General features: G+C 45.9%; 1 protein-coding gene across 1 annotated transcript in view; it reads right to left on the bottom strand.

Annotated features, from left to right (window-relative positions):
- Window positions 1-4,136, bottom strand: part of LOC119278658 (GDSL esterase/lipase At1g54790-like) — a 6,556-nt gene extending 2,420 nt beyond the window's left edge. Inside the window, exons 1-4 of the mRNA XM_037559995.1 lie at window positions 3,659-4,136; window positions 2,223-2,423; window positions 1,521-1,687; window positions 980-1,250 (exon numbers count right to left, since the gene is read on the bottom strand). Coding sequence (XP_037415892.1) covers window positions 980-1,250; window positions 1,521-1,687; window positions 2,223-2,423; window positions 3,659-3,899 — 880 coding nt within the window. The 5' untranslated portion in view covers window positions 3,900-4,136. The remainder of the gene's footprint in view (window positions 1-979; window positions 1,251-1,520; window positions 1,688-2,222; window positions 2,424-3,658) is intronic.
- Window positions 4,137-20,310: the final 16,174 nt, after the last annotated feature.

Here is a 20,310-nt window from a genome sequence, read left to right as displayed (position 1 = left end):
GGCTGAAGCGGCCAGTGGTGGTGTAGAGGCCCCGTCGGCGCCGCGGGTGCCGAATACCACGGCAGGGCGGCCGGCCCGGTCACGGCGGCCGGCGACCCGTAGGGGCCGGCTAGGTATAGTTGTATCCCCTGGACGGCGGTGACGAGATCGTTGAGGACCCCGGTGATCTCCACCGGGGAGTAGACGGCGGCCGATGGTGCGGTGGAGGGCGCCGTCATCTGGGTGGTGGCGGCGCCGGAGAATGCGACCAGCGGCACGGACGGGGAGGGCAGCAGCGCGGTGGAGAAGGCCAGCGGCGTGGTGGTGACGGTCGGCAGCGGAAGCGACGGGATGGGCGGCGGCGAAGACATGATCGGAACTGAGCTACCTGATACCAAGGTGTTAGGAGCTAGGGTTCTGTTGGTTCTAGGGCGGAGATTGTAGGGGAAAGATGGAGGAAGACGAGGTCAAGGGCGCAGCGGCCGGCGGCTGGGCGCCGTCCTTGCGTGGTGGAGAAGAGGCGGCGCCGGCGCAAGAGGCGGCTAGGGTTAGGTCTCCCGGCTCCCTAAGGGAAGCCGAGCAAATACTGATTGCTTCTTGCTTGATTAGATTGATACATCTCCTCTCCTTATATAGAGAGGTTTACTTGACTCCTAAGCAAACGACCCTAATACCGATAAGGTAACTGGGCTAAGCCCCTAATAACGATAAGATAACTTGGGCCACAGCCCACCTAATATGTCGGTCATAACAGCATATATAAAAATCCCTAGCACAAGAAAGTTGAAAAACTAGAAGACAGCATGAGCGAAGAGCCAAAATCCAAAGCGTCACTGTTTACTCTCTTTTAGTCCAAATGATAATCATATTTGAAGCATGATTAGTAATCTAGAAACATCTTCCTAGACCCTATTGATATGATATACTGACAAGTCCAAATGATTTTTTATGCTTGGTTTTGTTGATAACGAGAGGATGTGGTTAACTCTAGTTTGCATACCATATCGAGAGTAATTGCCAATCAGGGCGTATTTGATGGAGTAGATGTCGACGTAAGTGATATTAGCTCCAGAAAACTGGGCTCTCAACTTTGTGCAAAGTGCATGCAGCTGTAAGTTGAAAATCTTCGCAGCACGATTGTGCTTTGCTACACAATGAAGTTCATCCAGTTGTGTTGGGTCTTTGCCAAAAAGATCTATGTTTTGAGGTAAGCAGCCAAGAGGACCTGTGTTGTGAATCCAGAACTTCCTGGCACCCTGATCGTATAGTGCCTGAAATAACAAGGAACACATAATAGAATAAGATTGTATTATAAATGAAAGAAAAATATCCTAAATGTGAGGCACTTATTTGGAAAACTATATAACTAAAAGAGTAATACCAAGATACATGTTACAGAATCTGAAACCTATATGAACTACAACAGAGATTTTTACCTCTATTAACAATGTGATTACCAAAGTGCAATGAGGCAAAATGACAACTGACAAGTCCATGGACTGAAAAATATTAGAACCATGAAGCACTATGTATTTACAAACCTTGAGCCCAGTTTCAAATTCCGACAAAATAGTCGGAATGGATGCAATGACTTGGTCCTCTGTTCTTGAGTAGAATTGACCAGCAAGGTCATTTTGACCTATATCAAACATGTAGAGTCCCTTTGAAAAGTAATCCAACTGAGGAATATACCGACGGTACCTATCTCCTGTAAAAATATAATAAGAGTTCCATAGTCTGAATTGGTGAAATCAAAAGAATTGGATGGTTATCTGTTGTATCGAGGAGCTTATCATTATTTACTCGTCAGTTGATATATACTCTTGGAACTTTGTACCACAACTGATGCTCGTCAGACTATTCAAAGAGGACAATCAAGCTTTAGATTTTCTGATTGCACTCAGTGCAATAATTTCTAATGTGTTATGAATGTTATCCTATGTTGTATTGTCTAATTTATTCTGGTGAAATAAATTGCACTTTCACAAATATGGTAATCAATCAACAATATCTACTTATTCAGTTTGATGGTTCCAATTGTTCTGCTGAGATCTTTCATGAGTTCAGACTTTTTTGCACTAAGTCTTTAGAACAGCTGGCAAGTCACATCCATTTAATCAAGGGTTCTACTAAGGAATAAATACTTCTAGGATACTGCAAAAGACATGTACGTTTTGCTTTGCAGTCCACAAATATACAAAGGTTGTGCGTACCGTACAAGACAACCTGTTAATCAGTCATACCTTGAGAGAGCAGCCTGATGACTTTTTCCTTGAATGCAAAGAATTGCTTAATCTGAAGACCAACTGAAAAAGGGCTGACAGATGTTGCACTTGCTGGAGTAATCGAACAGCCAGCTTGAGCAAAATTAACACCTGCCCGGAAGTTAGGCGCGCCAAGAGAATCCAAGTATGCATTGAGGAATGGCATATCCATCGCATCCACTACAAGGAGAAGTAGAGGAAACACATATCAGAATACAGAACACCCCATTATTTTTCTTTGACAAAAGTAAGAGCAATAGCCTGTCAGGTGTCAGCCATATCAAGAAAATCAAGGTTCAGTGGGATCAGCATTTCAGACAAAATATAATGCAATAGGCCCCCTAAAGCACCTCCTGACATGAGCAACTCAAATGAATCACCTTATCTGATATACAGCTTTGCATAAATTTTATTTGTGCCGATGAATCAGATACTGCAAAAATGTTTTTAATTAGACTCATTGCGATCAAACCATGGAACTCATGCTTATAAGTTAATGATCATTGATCAACATCTTAACTACGGGGAAAATGTAGCTCCTACAAGGAGAACTGTGCAAGCCATTTGTTTGCTTCTTAGCTACTCCAAATTATTCTAAAAAACGTTTCTCCTCCAAACACCCATCATCAGTTCTTTTTTCCGAAAAGTAAACATCCATCATCACTTGGCCTCGTAATGATTTATAACCTATAAAAGTCAGGTGCAAAGTATTGGCCCTGTCAAACTACTAGTTAATAAGTTAAATGAGAGCACATGATATGTCTCGCTCACTACAGCCGGGAAGTTAGGCACCCGGATCGCAACAAACTAATTCTATGTACACTGTATGAACAGAATACCACCCAAGAAGCAGAGCTTGCTTTCCCCACAGATCCACACGATCTCACCAAAATGTTGCAACAATCAAGGGGTGCCAAACCGCACGAACAGAGCTGGACCCCTCACATCCAGCACAATTCCACTAGCATAATGTTAAGACAGTGAATGCAACTACCAAGGACCGGCTGCAGAGTGGTGCGTCGATCTCCACCCCTAAGGCCCTAACCACCGCCCCGGGGGTGCGTTTGACCTGTCGAGCAAAGGACAATCCTAACCAATTCGGCCTTTTGCTCCAACCACCGGCTGGACCCGGCGGAGATGTGCACGCTGCCATCAGGGAAACGATCGGCTGCAGACGGTGGTGGTATCATCCGTACACGACGATTCGTTTCGTGCTGCTGCTGCAACATCCAGAGGGCGCACGCAAAAATCACGCACTGACGAGCCATTTCGATTTTCGACAGTCTACGACACGGCGATTCCTTCCGTCAGCACCGGTGCTGGTGGTGGTGAGATGCAGATGGCAGCGAAGCGTGGATGTGGAGACGAGACGGGCCGGGAATCGATGGGGGTCGGGAGCGGGAGGGGGTGCTCACTGAGGAAGTCGAGGATGAGGCGGCCGTCGGAGAAGCGGCCGGAGGGGGCGCCGAAGAAGGTGGAGCCGTAGGGCGGGGGCATGGGCTCGAAGCCCGCGGCGATGCGGCCGCCCGTGTCGGAGTTGGAGTCGCCGAAGTTGAACGCCGCCGGGTAGTCGAAGTCGGGCGACGCGGACGCCGCGCGGCCGCCGACGAGGCAGAGGACTCCGGCGGCGAGGAGGAGCGCCGCGGCGGCACGCATGGTCGCGGCGGTGGTTGGAGGTTGGATGCTGTGAGGCTGCTGCGCTTGACCAGCTCCCTACGCCACTCCGCTGCGCTATCTTGTACTATCCTTGTGGTTCGTGCTTACTCCAGCCATGGGAGGGAGGGGAGATGGGTGAGAAGTAGAAGGGACGGAGATGGAGGGAGGTCGCTGGTGCTTGAAGCTTTGCAGTTTAGGGAGGCAGATTTGATTTCTGTTTAGGGGTGACGACGAAAGGGAGACCATTAATGATCAAGTGGCAATTGTGTGCTCCACTGATGACTTTTGTGTAGGCTGCTTTTTGCACTTTAGCCCTCCTAGTGCTGGATTATTCTGGGGTAGCTAATAATTCCCTGAGAGGGGACATATGATTATTGTGAAGGTTTCATGGGGTATGCAAGGAGTTGTTTTTCTCAACATCCTTTAAGTGAAGGATAGATTGTTTTTCTTGTCAATCTTGCAGTGAAGATAAGTGAGCTAGACGTTATTCCACATTCCGTCTTGGATAGTGTGTTCTATTTTCATGTTCAATCATAGTAGTATAACGAACACGAGACATAATAAAAATTACATCCAGATTCATAGACCACCTAGCGTACAAGTATTGAAGCGAGCCGAAGGCGTGCCGCAATCAACGTCCTCCATCCTCGAGCAAAACTTGTTGTAATAGATAGTCGAAAAGTTGTCGTGCTAAGGTCTCATAAGACCAGCGCACCAGAACAGCAGCCGTTGCTGGTGAAGAGTAGTGTAGATCGAAAGGATCCAATCTGAAGAGACATGAACGACGACCAGATCCGAACATATGCACCGAAGACAGATCCGATGGAAACACGCCTCTACACGTCCACCGACAATACTAGACGCATCACCGGGACGAGGTCTTCTTCATGGAATTGCCACTATCTATGAGTAGGACAATAGCCATAAAACTAAAACTAAAACATCTAAAAAAACCATGCCCTCCCCCCTCTCCCATTGTAGCTCTGAAATATGATAATTTGCCAAGTGGTAGTCTTTGTGTGGAATTGCACGCAGTTTGGTGAAGCGGAAACTTCACCTGGCCTGGACACCGGGAGCAAAATAGCCTTGAATTTGCTGTTAAAAATAAGGCCAACTCCAGCGCATCACCCCAAACTGGCGTCCATTTAGCCTGGATTCTGTCCTTTTGGATAGGGCAATGGGGTTGTGTTCGGGCCTTTTCTGGTATGCGGTGGCCGTGCGCTCAACACGTGGACACATCCTTTGGCCCCATTCTGTCTGTCACGGCTAAAAATGCCCAAATGTTAATATTTCAATGTTCAAAACTAATTTGCACGTCCAAATATTAATTGTCTGAAATAAAAATAGTTTTACAACCCAATCAAAATTGTCTCTAATAAAATAGTTTTACAACCAAATCAAATTTTTCTTGAATGAACATAATGAACCAATACATCTATTGGTTACCAATGTGATTCCACATGTGCTCAACCAAGCCATTTTGAAGATCCAAATGAGTGTGTCAATCACGCATTTCACGATGAAATTGGGCAAACTGTTCAAACGTGGCATGTTCTTGGTGCAGGGGCTCAACACTTTCACATTGAAAATCAAATCCTTGGTCGAACATGTTGTTATCACGCATGTCCTCGATGATCATGTTGTGCATCACAAACAGTCATCAGCTCCCAAAGCTTCCCTTCATCCCATGGCAGTGCAGGGTTTCGAACAATACCTCAACGAGATTGAAGCACACCAAAAGCACGTTCCACATCCTTTCTAGCACTCTCTTGCTTTTGGGCAAATCTCTGTTTCTTCTCACTTTGGGGGTTCGAGATTGTCTTCACAAAAGTTGACCACTGAAGATATATACCATCAACTAGGTAGTATCCCTTGTTGTACTGGAGGCCGTTGATCTCAAAGTTGACAGGTGGGGAGTGGCATTCTGTAATCCTTGCAAAGACTGGAGAACATTGCATCACGTTGATATCATTGTGAGAACCTGCCATGCCGAAGAAAGAGTGCCATATCCAAAGATCTTGCGAAGCCACCGCTTCTAATATGACAGTGCATGCTTTAACATGCCCCTTGTACTGGCCCTGCCAAGCAAATGGACAGTTCTTTCACTCCCAGTGCATACAATCTATATTGCCAAGCATGCCTGGAAAGCCTCTAGCAGCGTTGATCGCCAACAACCTTTCTGTATCAGCGACATTTGGCTGCCTCAAGTACTCAGGACCAAACACTGCCACCACGGCCTTGCAGAAGTTGTACAGTGACAGCAGACATGTCGACTCACTCATGCACACGTGCTTATCCACCAGATCGCCTGGAATTCCATATGCAAGCATGCGGATGGGCGCGGTGCATTTCTGCTAAGAGGAGAATCCAAGCTTGCCAAGGGCATCCGTCTTGCACTCGAAGTATGGGTCATGACTCATGAGCAACCACTCCCTCTCGGATACGATTTAACAGATGCCTTGCCATACGAAAACGACGACGAAATTTATCTGGCTTGAAGAGCGGGGTATTCGTAAAGTAATCAGCATAGAGCAGGGCGTGGCCTCTCTCTGTTGCGGTTCAGGTTGGAAGCACGGCCAGGGACTGACCCCTATACCGAGGAAGCTGCCGTTCAATGTGGTCGTGAACGACCAGTGCAGCCACCACAAGATCTTCGTCATTCGAGGATGAATCATTCAATGAATAAATGAAGTGGTGGAAGAAAAATTCATCTCCACTGTCCATACCTTTGTGGGGAAAGTGTCAAACACCTTGGACTCTACTGCCAAGAATATCATCTGTGGTCATCTGACCAAAGGACAGTATGGCCGCGTGAGTGCTTTGGAAACATCTAAGCTAGTCTGGGACTGGCTCTCCAAGGTCAACGAAGGCGTCTCAACCCAGAGAGATCAGAGAATCAATGTCCTTCGCAACCTCTTCAACCGCTTCAAGAGAAATGACAATGAGAATGTCCAGCTCATGTTTGATCGACTCACTGACATCACAAATGAGCTTCAAGCCCTTGGCGCTACTGAGATCACCAAGCATGAAGTCGTCAAGACACTACTGAGATCACTTGACAGTTCGTTTGACACCCTAGCCCTGATGATTCAAGAACGTCCTGATTTCAAGACACTCGATCCTTCTGACATACTTGAGAGGCTCAACACACATGAGTTTCAGCTTTCTGAGAAAAGAGATATCTACGGTCCAAACTATGGGCGAACTCGTGCCTTGAAGGTAAAAGCTGTCTCCTCATCTGAAGAAGAATCTGACAGCAGTTCTGATGATCCTGAAGACATTGGAAGGGAACTTGCTATGCTTGTGAAGAAGTTCCAAAAATTCACCAAGAAGAAAGGTTTCAGAAAGTCTTCACGATCAAGCTCAAGGAATGATGAAGCTTCTGTTCATGACTACAAGAAAAAAACATGTCACAAGTACAAGAAACCTGGCCACTTCATCTCTGAGTGTCCGCAGTGGGACAATGAGAACAACAAGAAGAAGAAGAGCAAGGAATATGACTCTGATGACAAGAAGAAGAAGAAATACTCAAAGTCATCTTCCAAGTCTTCCTCAAAGTCTTCATCACACAAGAAGAGCTCATCTGGCAAGGCACGTGCGTTTGTTGGCAAGGAAATGGATTCAGAGGAGGAGTCCGCTTCTGAGGAGGCGGAGGTGGAGTCTGAGGAGGAGTCCGATTCTGGCGTTGCAAGTCTGTCTACAGCATACGTTGCCAAGTCCATCTTCAACACTGAAGACAATGACTTCATCACCGACACCGATGCAAATGACAAGGACTACTCCGCTCCTACCTACTGCTTCATGGCACGTGGTGCCAAGGTAAACACACGCACTACTCACTATCAAACATCTAGTGAAGATGACTCTGATTGTGGTTCTATACCCAGCTACAATACACTTGCTAAAATTCCAACTGAACAACAGAAAGCCATGGAACATATTCAAAAACTGTTAGACAAAAGCGATGATCTATTAGGCGCTGAAATGACTCGATCTGACTCCTTAATTGAAGACATAAAAAATCTTCACGTTAAGTATGAGGAACTTGAAAGTCGTCATGAAACGCTCTCAACAACTCATGAAAAGCTTTCCTATGATTATCTTCAAAGGAAGCAAGATCTTGAGAAATTGAGAGCGGCCCATGAAGATCTTCAAAAGGAAAACGAGTCACTTCACGCCAAACAGGTCAGTTCCGCTCAGGAAGGATTTGAACCACCATGTATTAAGTGCATCGAGCGTGACAACGCTATTTCTGTTGCTAAGTGTTCTACTGCTGCTACTATTGCAATATCTTCAACTGTTGATGTGGTAACTAACCCCTCTGCTGTTGAGGATACCACTGCTATTGCTAATGAGAATGCTAGGTTGAAGACATTGCTTGAAACAGGGATGTATAAAAGTCTCAAAGGGCATCAGACACTATGTGATGTCCTCAAAAGGCAGATCCTGAACCGAAACCCTAAGAAAGAGGGTGTTGGGTTCGTAAGGAAAATGAATGCTGATGGCTCTTACTGGAAACCTGAGCAGTACCCCAAAACCACATGGGTTGCTGCAAAGGAACCTTCAGCAGATCCATCCAATCTATCTGGCTTCACTTGTGCTAACCCCATTGTCATTGATGAATCCTTTGATGCAAACTATAAACTGTTTAAGAATCAGAATGGTGAAGTGTTTTCCGGGTACATTGGTACTAACTGCAGGAATGGACCGCCTATGAAGAAGATCTGGGTGCCGAAAAGGTGTTTGGAAAATCTTCCTGTGAATGTCATCATGACACCATAGATGAAGAAGACAAACCCTAGACCACAGGCTTCATACGGCCCAAAGGCTTCCTACAGACAGAGGACTCACCTGAGTCACACCAACACAAACGTTTTGCAGGGAAACCATACTCAGGCCTATGAATATGAGCGCGGTTCATCGAACCGCCATGTTCATAAGACCAAGAACTATTCTGCTTATTCTTATGAGTACTATTGTCTTCCTGCAAGACTTTTTGCTAGGGCTCCAAAGCCAAAGTTCTCAGACGCTGCACTTAGAATTATTGCTTCTAAGCCACCCTTGAAGATGTGGGTGGCTAAGAAAGCTTAACTCTCTTTTGCAGGGAAAGGTCTCCAGCAGAAAACCAAAATCGTCCGATGCTATTGCTGGGGACCTTAAACATCTTGTAGGGCACAAGATCAAATGCCCGAATGGTCTTACTATGTACTTCGTTCCTGAATCGCTTGCTACTCTCCCTATTAGTCCTAATCTGGATCTAAGCTTTCATAACCCACTGGTTCGTCAAATGTTTTTGCTTCACAATTCTCTTCGTGAAGCCTATCCCCCTAACTGCACTGTAGGGTACGACACCAGTGTCTTCAGAATGGATTATTGATAGTGGGTGTACCAATCACATGACTGGAAAAAGAAGCCTTCTTATGGACTCAACCTTACGTCCATCCGACAAGAGTCATATCACATTTGCTGACACTGGTAAAAGTAAGGTATTGGGCTTAGGTAGAGTTGCAATCTCAAAGGATCAACACATGGATAAAGTCATGCTTGTTGAATCCCTTGGCTTCAACTTAATGTCTGTCTCAATGCTTTGCGATTTGAACATGATCATAATGTTTGGAAAATATTGTTGCCTTGTTCTAATGGAATCTGACAAGTCTCTAGTGTTTGAAGGGTATCGGAAAGATGATTTGTACATGGTAGACTTCTCAGCAGGACCACAGCTTGCCGTATGTCTTCTAGCAAAAGCTTCAGAATGCTGGCTCTGGCATCGGAGGCTAGGGCATGCTGGCATGAGGAACCTCCACACCCTTGCAAAGAAGAAGCATGTCATAGGCATCGAGGGCGTCAAGTTCAAGAAAGATCACTTATGCGGTGCCTGTGAAGCAGGAAAGATGACGAGGGCCAAACATCCCTCGAAGACAATCACGATAACCACTCGACCCTTCGAACTGCTCCACATGGATCTTTTTGGTCCCACTCATTACTCAACTCTTACTACTACTTCTTGTCTCTATGGCTTTGTCATTGTTGATGATTATTCTAGATATACTTGGGTGCACATAATTCTCTACAAGACTGAAGTGCAGGATGTCTTCAAACGCTTCGCCAATCGAGCAATGAACAACTATGGCGCCAAGATAAAGCACATCAGAAGTGACAATGGCACTGAATTCAAGAACACTGGCCTTGATACATATATTGATACTTTGGGTATCACACATGAATTCTCAGCTCCGTACACGCCACAGCAGAATGGCATCGTCAAACGCAAGAACAGAACACTCATTGAGATGGCCTGAACGATGCTAGATGAATACAAGATGCCAAGAAAATTCTGGCCTGAAGCCATTGATACTGTATGCCATACAATCAATCGTGTTTATCTTCACAAGCTTCTGAACAAGACATCTTATGAGCTCCTTACTGGTAAGAAGCCAAATGTCTGTTACTTTAGAGTATTTGGAGCCAGGTGCTGGATCAAGGATCCACATCACACTTCAAAATTTGCACCAAAAGCACATGAGGGTTTTATGCTTGGATATGGAAAGGATTCGCACTCCTACAGAGTCTTCAATCTCTTTCATTATAAAGTGGTTGAAACAGTGGATGTGCGGTTCGATGAGACTAACGGTTCATAGAGAGAGCACCTGCCAAATGTGCTAGATGAAGTTCCATCCAGTGAATCAATCAAACTAATGGGAACTGGAGAAATCATACCCTCTGAAGCTCAACCTGAAGAGGAACTTATCATCTCCGCACCTGATCAACCTGAAGACAACGCTCAGCCTGAAGACAATCCCTCAAACAACAACAATGATCAGCAAGAGCAAAATCTTCGCCCTGTACATCCTCGTGTTGCCAATGAAGTGCAGATTGAGAGAATAATTGATAGCATCAATGCACCTGGTCCGCTCACTCGGTCAAGGGCAACTCAGCTAGCAAATTTCTGTGGGCACTTCGCATTCGTCTCAATAACAGAACCCAAGAAAGTTGAAGAAGCCTTCATGGAGCCTGAATGGATTCAAGCTATGCAAGAAGAGCTTCAATAGTTTGAGCTGAATAATGTATGGGAACTGGTTAAGCGTCCTGATCCTCGGAAGTACAACATAATAGGCACCAAATGAATATACTGCAACAAGCAAGATGAGCATGGTCAAGTTGTCAGAAACAAAGCTCGTCTCGTTGCTCAAGGATATACTCAAGTGGAAGGCATTGACTTCGATGAAACATTTGCTCCTGTGGCTAGACTTGAAGCCATACGCATACTGCTGGCCTATGCAAATCATCATAACATACTTCTATATCAAATGGATGTGAAGAGCGCCTTTCTCAATGGCAAGATTGAAGAAGAAGTGTATGTTGCACAACCGCCTGGCTTTGAAGATCCAAAACATCCTAACATGGTATACAAGCTCAACAGGGCACTGTATGGCCTCAAACAAGCCCCTCGGGCTTGGTATGACACACTCAAATACTTCCTGAAGAGCAAAGGCTTCATACCTGGTTCCCTCGACCCCACTCTCTTCACAAAGACATATGATGGTGAACTGTTTGTGTGCCAAATATATGTGAATGACATCATCTTCGGCTGCACCAATCAGAAGTACAGTGAAGAGTTTGGATATATGATGCAAGAGCAATATCAGATGTCCATGATGGGAGAGCTGAAGTTCTTCCTCGGTCTTCAAATACGACAGCAACGCAACGGCATCTTCATATCTTAAGAGAAGTATCTCAAAGATTGCCTGAAGAAGTTCGGTATGCAAGACTGCAAAGGCTTCACGACGCCAATGCCAGCCAAACATCATCTGGATCCCGACGACAATGGTAAAGAGTTCGATCAAAAGGTATACCGCTCCATGATTGGTTCTTTACTTTATCTATGTGCATCTAGGACAGATATTATGCTTAGTGTTTGCATGTGTGCTCGATTCCAAGCGGCACCAAAGGAGTCGCATCACTTAGCTGTGAAGTGAATTCTTCGATATTTGGCTCACACCCCAACTCTAGGATTATGGTATCCAAAGGGCTCAGAGTTTGATCTGGTTGGATTATCGGATGCTGATTATGCTAGTGACAAGGTGGATCGCAAGTCTACATCAGGCACATGTCATTTTCTGGGACGATCACTTGTATGTTGGTCTTCAAAGAAGCAGAACTGTGTATCTCTCTCCACTGCTAAATCTGAATACGTTGCTGCTGGATCTTGCTGCGCTCAGCTTCTATGGATGAAGCAAACACTCAAGGACTATGGCATTCATCTGAAGCAAGTGCCACTCTACTGCGACAACGAAAGCGCCATCAAGATTGCCAACAACCCAGTTCAGCACTCGAAGACAAAGCACATTGAAATTTGTCATCACTTTCTTAGAGATCATGTTGTGAAGGAAGACATTGATATCATACACGTCAACACTGAAGAACAATTGGCAGATATCTTCACCAAGCCCTTGGATGAGAAGAGATTTTGCAAGTTACGGTGTGAGCTAAATATCTTGGAATCCTCAAATGTCCTGTGATCAGGCACACATCCTAACACTTATGCATATTGACGACTTAGATGTGCAACACACGAAGTAAAGTATATCTTCAATCAATGAAGACATACATTCTAAGTGTGAATACATTAATGTGGAATTTGACTTCGGAACGCCACGATAATTGTGCGCCGTGTCTGGGTCTAATACTTCCTATACGGTGGGTAACGCCACCACCAAAGGTTCTGTTCGAAGTGTTTCACTCATGGCGTTACATTTGCTATGTCTTCACATTTGGTTTGGCTTCAATTTCAACATGTCTTCATGATTATCTTCACTATGTTGAATGTATATATACTAGTGTTCTGTCCTCTACAGCATTCACTTATAGCTATGTCTTCATGTTGAGTCTTTTGAACTAAGTGAATGTGATCGGACCTAACCTCTCTATGCTTTCTATCTCAAACTCTATCTCTCCAAGTCATATGCATTCTATTGAAACTGTCGAATGTCTTCTCTGCGTCCTTGTCAGCAGAAGATACAGAGACAAACATTAAGTCAGTTTTCAATGCTCATTCCTTCACCTGAAACCCGGAGAAGTGGGAACGACAACCCGACAATCCAGGCGTGCGTGGGACGTGGAACAACCTCCGACATGCTGCATGATGGCCACGTGTTCCTCAGATGTGAATCGCCAGGGGCACCTGTGTAATAACACTGAGCCACCCCTGTCCCTATAAATACACGCCTCACCGCAGTCATTATCTCTTCTTCCACTCTCGCACGAACCCTAGCACCACCTCTAGTCCTCGACGACGCCAGCGACGAAGCGCTTCGCTGCTGCAACCTCTCCGACGCCGTCTTCACGTCGACCGCGGACATCGTCTTCTCCGCCGTCGCCGTAGGTGTCCTCCGTCGCCAAGTTAGGGCACGGACGATCGAACTGCTCGGCCTCCTCTTCCACTCCGTCTAGCAGTTCTTCATGTGGTAAATAAAACTCCCTTTTTTACAGCCCTTTTGATCCTATAGCTTCATCACTTTCTACCACAAGCAGTTTCTGTTCACACAAGTTGGATCTCTTACATACTGCATCTCATAATATGCCTAGTATATTCACTTGTACTTCACAAAGTAGTTAGATTCCTCACTTGTACTGATCCATGGATTCATACAAATCTGGAACCAACTCCTTATCTATGAGTGAATGTCTTCGCACGATGAGGTCAATGTCTTCTAAACACCTTAATGCTGTCACAGGTACATGTCCGTGGGAGAATCCCTTGGTTCTCATAGTCTGCATTCATTTGCAGAATTCCTACAGCATCATATAAATTCTCCCGAAGCCAGTTCATGTTTGTCCAGCAAACGAAAGCCCTTGAAGCCTTTGAACGTATTGAAGCCTTTCAGTTTAAAATTCATGGCTTCAGAGAAATTTGCAAGGAAGGGAGGCAGACAGCGTCGTGGCGGAACATCAAGAGATCTGCCTGATGACCTCTCAGAACTTTACAAGACAGATCCTGAAGAGGATTATAATCAGCTCAAGACCCAAATCCAGTGGATTCGAAGATATTGGGCAGAACAATGGTTCAAATACTAGTTTGTGACCCAAGAATATGCTGAGAAAAATGCCATCAAGCGACCATGGGGAGACATTCTATACAAGAATCTTCAACCCAGGTCCAGAGAAGAAGCCATTGAACAAGGCTTCTATCCCTGCATGGTCCGTGGGCCACAGCCTACAGATGCACACCCGTCGTCACTACTATGTGCCGTGACGACAATCTGTTCAAGCGCAACTTCCAGTTTGCCAAGGACTCAGCGAAGCAGAACAAGAAGTCTTTGGGTTTAGACTTCAACCCTGGTCCCTCTACTCCCCGTGCCGATGGAACTCGCGAAGCTGAACCCAATCTTCTTGGGCCCTTCTACAACCTTGAGGGTCTCATCACCCATATTGTGGTTCAAGGGACTGCCGTAAATGAGCCTGCAGATGACGCTGACTCAGATGAAGCGCCTACAGCGCCGAAGCCAAAGAAACTGAAGCAGCCAAAAGCTTCCAAGCCTGCCTCTGCACCAAGAATCTCACGGGCGAAGCCATTGGCCACTGCACCTCCTGAAGACAGTGTGCAGTCTGAAGATTTGTCACGCATCTCCAAGCCCCAGAAGGTCAAGATGCCTCTGCCACACACAGGCCACCAAGAGCTGACAGCTGCTGCCATACTGTGCAACGACGCCATTGATCTGTCCAGTGATGAAGATCTTGCAGATGACGCTCTTGAGCAGCTGATCAAGAGCAAAGAAGAAGCAGAAATCTTCAACAATTTGCTGCTCTTTGATGTGGCAATCATCCACGACTTCATTGATGAGTGGTTTGAAACGCCCAACCTCAGCTTCGAAGACCTGCAACTTCCCATTGGCCTCAGTGTCGCCTTCCATGGCGCCATTGCTTCAGAATTAGCTATCGCCCAGCGCATTGTTGAACTGAAGCAAAAGATTGACTATGAAAAGGCTCAGTTCAAGAAGCATATGGCCAAGCTCAGTGTTCAAGAGGTCAAGAACTTCAAGCTCATGCTGCACGAGCTTAAAGAAGCCTTTCTCAAGAAGCGTGAAGAAGCTCAAGGCTCTCGTGAGCGCATGAAGGGCCTGGCTGACAAGTGTGTGCAAGCCTACAATGAGGCTAAGAAGCGCAAGGCCCTTGGGCGTCCTGGCATCGACCCCAGGATGGCTGCAAAGAAGAAAAAGAAGCCCGCTATGGCCGAACCCGACGCACCAAGGCAGGAAGAAGATCCCATTGTCTTCCCAACTAGCATGACTGGCTCGAAGCCAAAGGTTTGATCAACCGCTTCAGAGCTGAAGAAGACGAGGACGGCTGAGGCTGAAGCCAGAAAGGGGAAACATCCTGAAGCCTCTGCTACTGCTCCCTCCAAAAAGAAGCGAAAGACCAAGAAGGAACGGGCTGCTCCCACAGAGCCCTTGAATGTTGAACCCATCTCCATGGTTCGCCCTGACGCTGAACCTCAAGAACATCATCTGACTGTCCATGAGCCTGCTTTCATAGAGGCTCATGAAGCTAAAGACTCTCCAGCAGCTGATCCCCTCGCTGCTGAAGACATTGGTCACCATGACCATGTTGAAGATGATGCAGTCCTTCCTCAGCTCGAGCACCAACAGGTATCATCGCCTGTGATAACACACAGCGAACTCATCAGCATTGGTCGTCCTCTGACGCCAATTGCTCAGGATGCATCATGGGCTGATTGCCCACAAGCACAAGAGGAAGAAGAGTTTGAAGCCCAGCCAACTCCAACTCCACAGGCGTCGCCAGCGTTACGCAGGCTTCGCAAAGGACCAAGGCCTCCAGTCTCTGAGTCTGAAGCTAAAGTTGCTGAAGACATTCCGGCTACATCAGCCAATGAAGAAGAAACCCCAAAAGCTGCTACTCCCCCGTCCCACCAAGAAGCTGTTCTCGAGGAGAACGTGACTATGACCGACCCTCCAGCTCATCAAGTGGAGGTTGAGAATCTTGAGGCTGCCACCACCAACACCAATGAAGCCACTGACGCTGTCATGGCTGAAGCCAATGTGGAGCCTTCACCAACTCAAGCACCAGAAGTCAGCGAAGCCACTGATCCCACTGCTTCTGTTCCTGCGCCTGCTGCTGGTCCTCAGTTCGACTATCATGTTGAGCACAGGCCTCAGGTACAGAAGCCAATCCCAAGATTGCCCAGGTTTCCAGGTCCTGCATCAGCACCTGGATCCTTCAATGTCAATGGCTTCAGAGTAGACAACACTTTCTTCAATAGCTCCAGGAACCCCTACTCAAGGGAAAGAATATCATCTGATCGGTTCTGGAGCTATCCGCAGCGAAGCTATTACTCCTGCATTCTATACAATCAAGGTCGCATCTTCCCACACAAGCGTCTTGACATTGAAGCAATAGCTGGTCTGCCCTGCCTAGAAGAAGCTCTGGATTGCTTCAAAGAGGTTGGATTGCTGCCGTTTGTCACCGACCAAGAGCATTGGAATGAAGAGTTGCTGCTTCAATTCTATGCCACACTTCACATCCGCGGGTACAACAGAGATCCGAAGACTTGGGTCCTGGAGTGGATGACAGGAAACATTCATCATGAAGCCAAAGCCTTTGACATCATTGAGCTCACTGGTCTACCCACTCCTGGTGATCTCTACGAAACTGGTTGTCTGCTTCACAGTGAAGCCGTGGAGAGCATCTTTCAGAAGCCTGAACCTAATATGAGTTAGATGCTCAGTATGATGAAGCCATTGCCCCAAGATGCTGCATATCCCAAGGAGTTCCTTGTTGAAGACCTTGAGTATCTGCCAAGGACTATTTATCATATCATAAGGCGAACTCTCTAGCCCATCAAAGGACATTCTCCACATGCCAAGCTGGAAGGTGCAATGAAGACATTGGTCTTCTATATTCTTCATGGCAAATGCTTCAATGCACAGGACTTCTTCATCCGCCAACTTGCTGCATCAGGCTCTGATCTTTTTGGCTTGAAGTTCTACACTCCATGGATAATGCGGCTAATCAAACTTCACTCGACTATCTCATATTAGCCATCTGCTCGCAATCATCGGATCTTTCTGCCTGATGTGGATATGTCTATTGAAGCCATTTATCCTGAGCCTGCCAAGGAACCTCTAAGTCTTCAGAATGCGGAGCATCAAAGTTTTTCTCAGAACATTGAAGGAGTTGAAGCAGTCACTCGTGTGTATCCTTTGGCTGGAACTACACGTGCACCACATCCTGCCCTTACTGAAGCCACCAACAACACAACTGCCCAACGACCCAAGAAGCGCACTCATGTTCTTAATGACAGAGAGCTTCTGGTGGCTCTTCATCAGAAACAGGATAGGCATCATGACTGGCTGAAGCGCCAAATGCAAAGCCTCTTGGTGGATGTCAACCGCATTCGCAATCTTGCCACCAAGAATGCTTTTGTTGCCCATGAAACCTCTCGACGCACATGGAAAGGGCTGACGCTGATGTGCTCTGAAGATGATCTTCAAGAGGATGGCTTCTCTGAATGCTTCAAGTTTGACTCCACACCTCCTTGAAGGGCAGTGCTGCGACGAACTCCATCTCTTGAAGACTCTGAGTTCTCTTCCTCTGCTGCAACTGTGAAAGCCAAAGTGATCGAGGATGAAGACGATGCTACTTCACCGCCACCTCCTTCAGCACGCTTCGACACTGCTCCAAGTTCTTCTGCACTGCCAAACACCACCGACGACCCTGCTGCTTCACCTACTCTTCATGGGAACGAGTAGATGCTCTATGTCTTCAAACATTTTTGGTCCTTACTGACAAAAGGGGGAGAAGCATATGAGTTTGATAGTCTTCAAGCGGGTCCATATGGGCGGGTGCTTTATATTTTGCTTCGTGTTTACAACTCTCGTTTTGATACATTTGGTTCTTTGAGTTGTAACACTTAAACTCGATGGTCGTCTGCTACTTATTTGCTACTTTGTGGTGCGACAATAAATTCCGCACTTAGATCATTTTGCAGACGTCCATTTTCCATTATGCATGTCATTATCTTCACATACCTTCACATGCATAGTGGATTGTCATCATAAGTTGAAGAGGATCTCCACAAGCACAACCTGCCATGTGCATTTGCATTCCAAAAGCAAATTACTTATATGCACATCTTCAGGGGGAGCCCTTGCAACTTATGAAGACAATTCCCTATCCTTTACAATTTCACATATTATATTCCCCGTTGAAAACTTCAACTAGTTTGTCATCAATCACCAAAAAGGGGGAGATTGTAAGTGCATCTAGTGCCACCCCTAGTTGGTTTTGGAGTATTGACGACAAACCTAGTTGAGGGACTAATGTGTTTGTGAGAATTGCAGGATAACACAGGTAGAAGTCCCTCATTGATTCGGTTTTCCTACCAGAGATGACCCCTAAAAATGTATGAAGACATTGATGTCAAAGGTGTTATATGAAGATATTCTCATTGAAGACTATGACAAGAGAAGACATCGCATGAAGCCTATGGAGCTCGAAGACTTAGATCTTTTGTAGTTCTGTTTCTTCTTTGTTGAGTCATAGGAACCACCGTACTGTTAAGTGGGGTCCAAGTGAACCAGTCGGAATGACTGAAGTGATGCTTAACCAAAACCTATGTCTTCGAGTGAAGACTGTGAGAGCAAATCTTGTCCAGAGTCGGACAAGTCAGCTTTGCTTGTAGCCCAAGTAAAGCTGCCGCATGAGTTGAAATCTGACCGTTGGAACACGTGTCAGTTCCTTAGTGACCCAGGGTCATTTCGGACAAATCAGGTCGGGTTGCCTAGTGGCTATAAATAGCCCACCCCCTACAACCATAAACGGTTGGCTGCTCAGAGTTAGAGTATGGCTTTTGTTGTTTTGAGAGCAACCCACCTCGAAGCCTTTAAGAGAGAATTCCTTGCGAGGATAAAGCCCTAACCACCCAGTGCCAAAGAGAGTTAGGCATCACTTAAGTCTTCTTGTCTGTGTGATCTGAAGACTTATTACACTTGAGGACTGTGAATCCTCCAGCCGGTTAGGCGTCGTGTTCTGAGCATCCAAGAGCCATTGTGGATCGCCAGTGAACGAAGTTTGTGAAGGTTTGGGAGTCTACCTTGAAGACTTACCAGAGTGATTGGGCGAGGTCTGTGTGACCTTAGCTCAAGGGGAATACGGTGAGGACTGGGTGTTCTGAGTTGCGTGTTCAGGACTGGGTGTCCGGGACTGTGTGTCCTCAGGTTTAAATACCTAGCCGCCCTAACCAGACATACAGTTGTCACAGCAACTGGAACTGGTCCAACAAATCATTATCTTCAACGAGTCACTGGTTTCATCCTTCCCTTTCCTTTACTTACTGTTGGTCCTTGTGAAGTCATTGTATGACTGCCCTATCTTTTGTCTTCACTAAGTGACTGCGTGTTCTGTTTGGCTTCATAATATCTTCCTACTTGATCCTCACTACATTGCTGCTATTAGTCATTGTGCTTTCACTTTATTGAATACTTGACTATGGTTTGCCTAGTGTAGTCTACCTTCCGCTGCATGGTAATAGGTTTATTTCTATTGTTTGTCTTCGAAACTTTCACTTTTTGAAGACTTACATAAAAATTGCCTATTCACCCCCCCCCCTCTAGTCGATATAACGCACTTTCAGAGCCATGTTATTTGTTCGTTTTACCTCAAACGGACTGTCCAGGATAGCGTCGATCGTTGGAGTTGGCCTAAGGTGTGGTGGCACAAGGGAGGGGGGCATAGGTGGCATGACGCAAGGTAGGGATGGCAATGGGTGTAACATCCCAAATTTTCAATTTGGAATGTTATACATTAGATCATCATTGCATATCATATTTTATTTTTTTGCATTTTGGTTGATCCTAGAAATTCTACGCAACTCAATGACCCACGGAGACAGTTGGGGATTTCGTTATTTTCATATTTGAGTTTTCTCAAATTTTGAGAATAGGATCATTTGATTTTAATTATTTTATCATCAATTATTTCTATTAAAAAATATGAGAGAGGGAATAAAATGACTTTCCCAACATAAAGAAATATTGAGGATTTAATAATAAAATCAAATAAGATTTTATTTCGGAGTTTTTCGGTGTTTTATTTGAATTTAGGAAAAATGTGCGTTTTTCAAAATTGCATTTAGGCCCCAAATAAATGTTCACCTTGTGAGGCTTGATTTTAGAAGCCCGCGAAAATTTATTTCGGAATTTTTGGAGTCCGTTTAGTATTTATTTTTATTTTTCTTCTGCACGTAAAAAAAACGCGCACCGACCTAGGGCCGTGTCCGACTAGGACTCCCGGCCCGTTAGGCTATATATAGCCGGGGGAGGCCCTGCCGAAACCCTAGCCAGCCCGAAGCCGCCCCAAGCCGCCCCAGCCCCCGCCGCCGCCGCCGCGCCGCGCC

The sequence above is a fragment of the Triticum dicoccoides genome, chromosome 1A, assembly GCF_002162155.2.
Source record: "Triticum dicoccoides isolate Atlit2015 ecotype Zavitan chromosome 1A, WEW_v2.0, whole genome shotgun sequence".
Taxonomy (NCBI): Eukaryota; Viridiplantae; Streptophyta; class Magnoliopsida; order Poales; family Poaceae; genus Triticum; species Triticum dicoccoides.
The sequence above is the reverse complement of the archived record's forward strand: the minus strand, read 5'-3'. Positions and strand labels throughout refer to the sequence as shown.